The 9,866-nt window shown below is 37.7% G+C and overlaps 1 protein-coding gene across 1 annotated transcript; it reads right to left on the reverse strand.

The window, feature by feature from the left end:
• Window positions 1–8,020: 8,020 nt before the first annotated feature.
• Window positions 8,021–8,514, reverse strand: LOC143861271 (uncharacterized). Its single transcript, XM_077372213.1, has 2 exons — window positions 8,196–8,514; window positions 8,021–8,100 (listed from the first exon to the last, which is right to left on the reverse strand). The coding sequence occupies exons 1-2, from the start codon at window positions 8,512–8,514 to the stop codon at window positions 8,021–8,023; spliced, it is 399 nt and encodes a 132-aa protein (XP_077228328.1).
• Between the last annotated feature and the right edge of the window lie 1,352 nt (window positions 8,515–9,866).

The raw sequence follows: 9,866 nt of genomic DNA on the forward strand, positions 1-9,866 counted from the left end.
TGTATGTAGCTGTTGATTCTTGTTTCCAATCTCTCTGTAGTGAGTTATGTGAAACTAACCTTGGGTAAAGAATTCGACATGAAAAGACCTGGGTGTTGTAAACACCATTTTTGGTATGAAAGTATATTTTTTGAAAGGCAAGGAATCACCCTTAGCCTAGCCCATTATATTAAATACTACTTTTCTTTTTGAGGATGCAGTGAGTGCACACCGATTGAGACACCATTTTGATTATACCAAGAAGCTGATCTCTAAGGAAGAGTTAGTGTGAGTCAATTCAATTATTCTAAACTGATTGGTCGTCTCATGTATGTTTTGTGTTGCACTAGGCCAGACATAGCCTTTATAGTTGGCATGCTGAGTTGTTTTGCTAGCAATCCTGGCCATGAGCATAAGAATGCCCTTATGAGACTGATAGGATACCTTTCGTGGACTCAAGAGTATGCTCTAAACTATGGTGGCCATCCACTTGTTGTGGAAGCATATTCTGATGCGTCATGGGGATCAGAATTAGGGGACAACAAATCTACTACTGTTGTGTGGAAGTCTTGTTCTTTATTGAAACTTGACAAATAGTAATGGTTCTTTGCAAAAGAAGCTATTTAGGTCTTGTTCTTTATTGAAACTTGACAATGATGCTTATGGTGAGAGTGATACTGATACTTTTTCAGCCATTTTAAAATTGTACTAAGTTCTTCTTCAGGTAGAACTAGATACTTTCGTGAATTATGGAATTGTACTAAGTTCTTCTTTAGGTAGAACTAGATACTTTCATGTTTATAATATTGGTTGGATTTATTTTTATAAAATCCATATTTGATAATTCACAGGGATTGGCGAAAAAGGAGGAGCTTGTCTTGATTTGGACTTTGATGAGGATGACTTACCTGATGAGTAAATCTTCTAAAGTCACAGTATGTATAGAGTTCACTTTTTTGTGGAACTTTATTTTTGGATCTCGATGAGAATCATACCCCATGAATGAATTCATCTAAGATCAGTGGGGTTCACTTATATGTGAAAGTACCTTTTGGTTGAATTTAGATTATATCTAAAACTCTTGGTTAATCATAAAAGTTTTCGTATTTTCAGATGGATTACAGATCTTTTATGATATGGTGATGTTGATGATTCAATATTTTGTTTGAACACCACACTATCTATCTATTGGATTGTGCTATATGTAGAACACAGGAGGAGATTGTTGGGTATATAATATAACCTATATATGTTCTAATATATGTTAGAGTAATTAGGTCAAGCAAGAGGTTGCTTGAAGCACTACACCCAAGGTATCTAATTTGGAATTCCAAGTTTGTTGCCTCCAGCCCCTATATATATATAGAGATACACTAGGGTTTTAATAGGTTAGTGGGCTTTAGCCCAAATAGGCCCACTACACCGGTCCATTATCTTATTGGGCTTATATTAGAACATACATGGGTTATATTATATACCCAACAATCTCCTCCTATGTTCTACATATAGCACAATCCAATAGATAGATAGTGTAATGTTCAAAACAAAATATTGAAACATCCACATCACCATATGGTCTATATCATAAAAGATCTGTAATCCAACTGAAAACACAAATCCTTTTATGACAAACCAAGAGTTCTAGATATACAAAAAGCTAAACTCAACCAAAAGGTAGTTTCACATATAAGTGAACCCCACTGATCTTAGAGGAATTCATTCATGGGGTATGATTCTCATCGAGATCCAAAATAAAGTTTCACAAAAAAGTGAACTTTATACATACTGAAATAAAAGCATAGTCTTTATGACTTTAGAAGATTTAAGTAAGTCATCTTCATCAAAGTCCAAATCAAGACAAGCTCCTCCTTTTTCGCCAATCCCTGTGAATTACCAAATATGGATTGCATGAAAATGAATCAAACCAATAGTGTAAACATGAAATTATCTAGTTCTACCTGAAGAAGAACTTAGTGCAATTCCATAATTCACGAAAATATCTAGTTCTACCTGAGGAAGAACTTAGTACAATTCCGTAATTCACGAAAGTATCTAGTTCTACCTGAAGAAGAACTTAGTACAATTCCAAAATGGCTGAAAAAGTATCAGTATCACTCTCACCATAAGCATCATTGTCAAGTTTCAATAAAGAACAAGACCTAAACAGCTTCTTTTGCAAAGAACCATTCATCATTGTCAAGTTTCAATAAAGAACAAGACCTAATAGTTTCTTTTGCAAAGAACCATTTCATGTTTCTTTTTGGAATGTTACAGTCATCTTATCCATATTTGAGTTAAGCTGTATCATCAAGTTTGGAATGTACAACCTTTCCCAAAAATGACATGTCATCAAATGTGGAATGACACACAACAACTGTAAACATCATCAAAACATATCAAGTGCCTATCTTGGCCAAAAGGGAGATTCGAAGATTCAAAATAACATGGATATAGGTTAAGTCCTGTCTATACAGACGTTAACCCCATCTCCCCACAGTTTTGAATATTCGATCTTTGGTCAGCCCCTATATGAGAGCATCGGCCATATTATCCTTCGATTTCGTATCAATCAAAGTGATAATCTCGTGTTCTTGAGATAATTCAGCATGGCATTTTCAGCCTAAGATGTCTCCTTTTACCATTAAAGAGTGAGTTCTTCACAATCGTAATTGTAGCTTGATTATCACAGAACACACTTAAGGTACTAATCCTTAACTGGGTCAGTGGAATGTCCATAACCACAATAAAAAATCTTTATCTCCTCTGCTTTCATTTGCAACTGAAGCTAGAGCATAAAGTTCCAATTCGACTTCCACACAACAGCAGTAGATTTGCTGTCCCCTGATTCTGATCCCCATGATTCATCAGAATATTCTTCCACGATAAGTGGATGACCATCATAGTTTTGAGCATATTCTGGAGTACATGAAAGATATTTCATCAGCCTCATAAGGGCATCTCTATGCTCATGGCCAGGATTGCTAGTAAAATGACTCAGCATGCCAACTATAAAGGCTATGTCTGGCCTAGTGAAACACAAACATGAGACGACCAATCAGTTTAGAATAATCTAACTGGCTCACACTGTCTCTTCCTTAGAGATCAGCTTCTTAGTATAATCAAAATGGTGTCTCAATCGGTTTGCACTCACTGCATCTTCAAAAATGAAAGTAGTTTTTCATATAATGGGCTAGGCCAAGGGTGATTCCCTGCCTTTCAAAAAACTTACTTTCATACCAAGAATGATGTTAACAACACTCAGGTCTTTTTATGTCGAAGTCTTTACCCAAGGGTAGTTTCACATTTCTCATCACAGAAAGAGATTGGAAAGAAGAATCAACATCTACATACAAACAAATAATCATGACCTTATTCGACATAAAACGATAGTAAAGGCATTTATCCGAGTTATATGTCAGAAACCCAAAGCTCTTTACTACTTTGCCAAATTTCTGATGTCACAATTTAGGTGCTTGATTAAGACCATAACAAACTTTGTATAATCACATACAAATATCTACTTGCAGCCCGTAGTCTTAGCCCCTTTTGGCAAATCGACTAGCTGCCAAGTTAGATTTTCTAACAGAGAGCTCATTTCATCATGAATGGCTTCGGCCCACAACATAGAGTCCCTAGATCTCATCACGTCATGAGAGGATGATGGATCATTCTCCAATTGGTAGCTCACAAAGTCCTCACCAAATTCTTGGGTACTCTATCACATAAGCCATAACTCATAAAGAATGGATGAGCGATTGAGTTTGGCACTCTATTTAGGATGTGACTTGTAATTAAAGCAATTTTTTTTTCAAATGTAACTAGGCATGCTAGCTGACAATAACATGGAGTTTAACACTTAAGTTAACGTCCTGTTCTTACACTCAGCTATGTTACATGATTGAGGCGAGTGAGGAGCAGTGGTTTCAAGGATTAAACCCTAAGAGGCACAAAATTCCTTGAACCCTGTCAATGTGTATCGTCCTCATCTTTTATTACTCCTAAATTTCATTGTCAAACTTAATTGACATTGTTAATGGTATTATGAGTGTTAATAAGTAGACCATTTTCTAATAGTTCACATGTCCTAATCGGTTGTTTAACAACTTAAGATCATTAACGGTAAACTAACCTGACTAATAGTCTCAATTACTAAACTCAAACTAATATATACCATTTAACAAACATGCACAACCAAAATAGTATGAGTTAACAGTCAAAAGTTACTCTACTCACATACATAAAATGCATATATCACCATTGTCAAGCAGACTAATGGAAACCAAAATAGTAGAAACTACTTTAACATCTTAGAAAGTTAGTTATTTACCTGAAGAAAGGGCCAAGTTCGCAGTACCAGTGTGAGTGACCTTCATGTCTGCTCCACTAGCCACTGTACCAGTCTCCTGTACTTCGGTAACACCAGTGATAAGTTTCTTTGGGTGACATACAGAACACGTGACTCCTCTATCTAACCACCAATCTGAAGAAGTACTGGCCTTATCCTTGCCTAACATAGCAGTGTAACTTGTAGGCTCAGCCTTATCTACCAACATAGTAGCTCCCTTCTATAGTGTGTCAGATTTAACTAACTTAGGTAGCCTACAATCTGCAGCATAGTGGTCATATCTCCCACAGTTGTAGCACTTACCCTTCTTTTTTCTTAAAGACGGTCTTTTTGGCTTCCAAATTTGGGGATATCACTCTTAGGTGACTTGGATGTCTTAGAAAAGTTCTTGGGATATATCACCGTGTTAGCAGCTGACTTGTGCTGTCTAACCATCTCCAAGTTATTCCTAGCTCTATTCTCATATTCGATTCGAATGAATCGTTTGAGATTTTCAGTCCCACTTGCACTTTCTTTCTATACATCTCTAATTTGAAGATTGTTAGAGTAATTAGGTCAAGCAAGAGGTTGCTTGAAGCATTACACCCAAGGTATCTAATTTGGAATTCCAAGTTTGTTGCCTCCAGCCCCTATATATATAGAGATACACTAGGGTTTTAATAGGTTAGTGGGCTTTAGCCCAAATAGGCCCACTACACCGGTCCATTATCTTATTGGGCTTATATTAGAACATACATGGGTTATATTATATACCCAACAATATAAGCCCAATAAGATAATGGACCGGTGTAGTGGGCCTATATGGGCTAGAGTCCATTAACCAGTCATTAACCCTAGTGTATCTAGTATATATAGGGGCTGGAGGCAACAAACTTGGTATTCCAAACTAGATACCTTGGGTGTAATGCTTCAAGCACTCTTTGCTTGACCTAATTACCTCTGACACTTAATCCAGCAAACTAGCTTTATCCTTCATTATCTCCTGCAAAAGAATCCAGGTTTACGGGCTTTGGTTAGAAAAAACAGTCCAGCTTTATCCTGCAAAGGAATCTAGGTTTCTGGGCTTTAGAAAGAATAAATATAAAGTAATAAGATGAGAGTTTGGTGAGAATGAGAGGGTGATGATGATGATGGTGGATCGAGGCTGGTGTGGTTTTTAGGAGACGAAAACAAAAGGAGAAGCCATAAATAAACAAAGACAATTCAAATATGAGTACTTAAAAGGTTTAGACAGTGTACTTAACAAATTCAAACCTCTCTTTCGTGGACTTTGAGTTGAAGAAGAAACCAATGAAAGGTAAAAAATACAGGAAGTGGAATATAAACAGGATCCAATATATTTTCCCCTTTTTATAAACTCCTTAAAATGGTATATAATAGGAAAATAGAGAGCTTTTGGAGAGTCCAAGGTATCAATTTTATCACCCTCCCTTATCTTAAACATAGACATAAAGTCCTGTATTTTTAAAACAAGTACCATGGCCTTCCTAGAGGAATCGGGTTATGAAAGTACAAAAAACTTTGATACTTCTCTCTAATCGTACGAGATTTTATAACTATTGGAGCTATATGAAATCAAGGTCCATTCGGTATAATTCAAAAAAGGAGAAGTTATAAATTCACCCCTTTTTATACTTGGGACAGCCACCTCTAGTGTATTTATGATCATGGTTTTAAATTTCAGTGACGACCGAAACCTAAACGTACAGAAACCAAAATTGGCGAAATGTACCAAATTTGGGTTGAGATTTCGGCAATTTCGGCTGAAATTTCAATAAAATACTAATTTTTTTATTTTTTACAAGATTTCGGCAGAAAATCTGGCCCAAAAAACTGACATTTTGGAACTTGCTACCGAATTTTGGCCGAAATTTATGCCGAAACCGAAATTTAAAACCATGTTTATGATTAATATTTTGCATCAGATAAGGCTGTCCTAAGTAAAAAAGGGGGCGAATTTTTCACTTCCACTAATAACTCGTTTTGCTGGATTAAGAAGCAAACCTCCAATATCTGGATTTAGTAGGAAGTTTATGTGGGTCACACTTTTATTACGATGAGCTTTTTATAATGAGAAAAGTGTTTTTAGTCTGCCGACTAGAGATCATTCTCTAGTCCGGCGACCAAAAACCCTTGGGTCCCACATTTTTTGTGGTGATCTAAAGCATTCATTTGATAGGCCCCATCATAGGCAGGGTGTCCACAAAAAATCAGCTTCATAGGATCATCTTAACCCTTCCATTTGTGGAGCTAAAAAATGGACAGATTTGTGCCGATTTATAGCCGTCCATTTTAAGCTCCACAAATCACAGGGTTGGGATGATCCTATGGAGCTGATTTTTTTTGGACACCCTCTCTTGTCAGGGCCGATCAAATGAATGCTCTGCATCACCCAAATAAGGTGGGACTCATGTTTTTTGGTCGCTAGTCGGCAGACTAGAAACACTTTTCTCTTTTATAATACTGCAATTATTGAAGCATTTAGAAAGTTTACGTGGGTCACATCGGATAACTCTAAGGGGACCTCTTACTAGACTCCTAGTACGAGTTAAGACTCGTACTCTGAGTTAGACTCATACTCTCCTTGCCAACTTTTCCATTTGATTTTGATATTTTATCCGTATCTTTTTTTTTATGATCAGTCTTTGATCTTTCTTTGAGGTCAAGTTAGCGGGGGAGATTTTGAGGAGCTGGATTGAGTCAGAAATTTTATCTAGCGGTGTAAAGTAAGGTTGTTGTATAATACTTAATAATTTTTTATAAGAAAATGATACTGGTGATACAATAAGAATATGCCATGTCTACAAAAAATCACCATTTTGGTGAGTTTCCTAAAACAAAAGAACAGTTGTACGTCAGTTCTGATGTCATGGTAGTAACTGATTTGTTAGATTTCCCTATGCTTGGGTCATTGATTATCCAAGATAATTTCTCTTCTTATGAACGGTCTAGGCCAACAAAGGTGGGTCCATAGGTAGGTTCTTATGCCTCACTGTGTTACGATGAGTTGCATCTTTAGATGATCTGAACCGTTCATCTTTAAAAGATATGTAAATTAAGAGTTACGAACTTCTAAAGTTCTACCTATTAGTAACACACAGATTTTACATGGTGTGTTGCAGTATAGTCTATTATTTTTCAGAAAGTACTGCATAAGCCAGTGCATAGCATGATCCAAACAGTTCATTTGTCTGGCCACAATGTAAATATGTTGTGCCTCCTATGAAAATCATTTTTGGGGCACAACCTATTTATGCTATAACCTAACAAATGAACCCTTTGGATCATGCTGTTGTTGGAAGTTACTAAAAGTTTGGAGATTCTAAACTTAAAAGTTCCCTTTGAATTTGATTTCTCTAGAACATGGATTGCCATGTTTAGAGTTACTAAAGTTTTATGGCCTTACATATTTAGTAACCTTTCATGTTCATAGGGAAATATCTTGAGATTAGAAACGTTTGGAAAAGGAAATTTAACTCAATTACACTTGCTAATTGGAGTGTAAAATAGCCAAACAAATTGGGAAAGAAAGGTTTCTCATAGACCGATTGGTGTGCAAAGAAATAGAAGAGCAAAGGGGAGTTTCTAGGTCTTCATTGTGCTTTCTTTTTTTAACCTGGAAAGATAACGACCCCGGGACGGATCGGCAAATTTATATATAAAAAGTTGGGACCATACAAGAGGAGAGGATACCTCCTAGCCATCAATACAGGAAGCCGTAGCCCTAGAAAGAGAGTAAGGAGGAGGGGAAGCCTCTAACTCGACAAAATAGCAAGCTAAAGCCATAGGAAAAAGACAACAATCAATGCTTATAAGGGAGAGTGCCCTTAGTTGATCTTGCTTTTGATGTTGGGAAGGCCAAGTGCATTACATTTTGCTGCCCCTCTTGCCAGGCGAGGCATGGAGGCCCAGGAAGGATAGAACAAATTGGATCTTGCTGAGCAGCCGAAGTTTGCAAGGGCATCTGCAACTGAGTTTCCCTCTCTGAATTGGTGATTGCAAGTGGGAGACAAAATGCAAAGAAGTGGTTGAATCTCCTTCCAGAGATATTGGATTGCCCAAGGGATTTGCCCTTTCCCGTCGATGAGATCGATCAGAACTTTGCTATCTGATTCCACTATCATCTTGCTCATATTAAAGGCCTTGCAACAGCGGAGCCCGTCCAAGAGCGCACGAGTCTCCGCAACCATGTTAGTTCCTTTCTCGTAGTAAAGAGAGAAAGCTCAGATAACCGTTAATTTTTCATTTCGAATAACTCCTCCTCCACTTGCTTCTCCAGGGTTCCCCTTCGAAGCTCCATCTATGTTGAACTTAAGAGTTCCTTTAGGGGGTCTCTTCCATAGAATCCAGCAATCCTATTGAATCCTTGGACGGCAAGGAGAAATACCAAGCTGGGACAGAGAAAGAACCTCTAACAAGTTTGGTTCCTTGAGAGGAGAATGGCTACAATCCAGGTTTCTAATACCCTCTGAAATGGTGCTGATGATTCTATTGGTGGAATTAGATTTTCCTTTTATTCGTCTGCTACACCGCTCTTTCCAAATTTTCCAAGCTATGATGGGCGCTGTGAGGCTGAATAGATGGGTTGCTTGAGTTTTTGTTTTAGTTCCTTCTTTCCACCAACTTATAATTCTAGTCTTGATAGACTGAAATTGGATCAGATTGAAGTTCCAAAGGTTGGCAAACTCTGACCAAATAGATCGAGCTAACTCTCCTTCTATGAATAGGTGGTTCATGGTTTCCTCTTTATGGATCGAGCAACAAACACATTTGGATGGCGCCTGAATGTGCTTGCTTTTTATTCTTTCATCTGTGGCAATGGCATCCTGGAAAACTTTCCAGACGAAACAACTGATTTTTGGAGGAATAGATCCCCAGGTTGGTGCGGCCCAGTTCACATTACTATTTCTAGTCCTGTTGACGATCCATGCTGAATTGGTACTAAAGGTGTCTGATGGGGTGGGACACCAAATCAAAATATTTGGAGATTCATTCAATTGGAGCCTGGTGTTGAACAACACCTCAATCCAGACTGTCGAGAGGTGTGGTTCAATGATCTCCATGTTCCAGCCCTCTGATGGAAGAAGCATGTCTTTGATGGTAGCAGTGATGTTTTTGTCTTCTCTATTTTCAGCCAAGAAGAATAATGGGGTGCTACCCATCCAGAGATCAGCCCAAAAAGAGATGGATCCATTTACAACAATCCATCTCGAATTTTGAATCCAAGTAGCTCGAACAGATAAGATTTCTTTCCACATTTTTGAACAACCACGAGTTGGTTGAATTAAATTCAAGTGATGTTTTTTGCAGTATATCGATCTGATAAGGGAGCTCCATAACGAGTTGTTAGAGTGAAGGTGGTGAAGAGACTTTAATCTGAATGCTGAGCTTAGTTCCGAAAGGGATTTAGTAGCCAGGCCGCCCTCAACTTTGGGCTTGGATATACGACTCCATGATACCCAGTGCATTTTGGCTCCTTGATCACTGCTGCCCCACCAAAAACTGGACAACAAGTTCTCTATTCTCTTTAGGACAGCTTTGG

This window comes from Tasmannia lanceolata, unplaced genomic scaffold (genome assembly GCF_043159265.1).
Source record: "Tasmannia lanceolata isolate RefF3 unplaced genomic scaffold, GAP_Taslan_0.1 ptg000037l, whole genome shotgun sequence".
Taxonomy (NCBI): domain Eukaryota; kingdom Viridiplantae; phylum Streptophyta; class Magnoliopsida; order Canellales; family Winteraceae; genus Tasmannia; species Tasmannia lanceolata.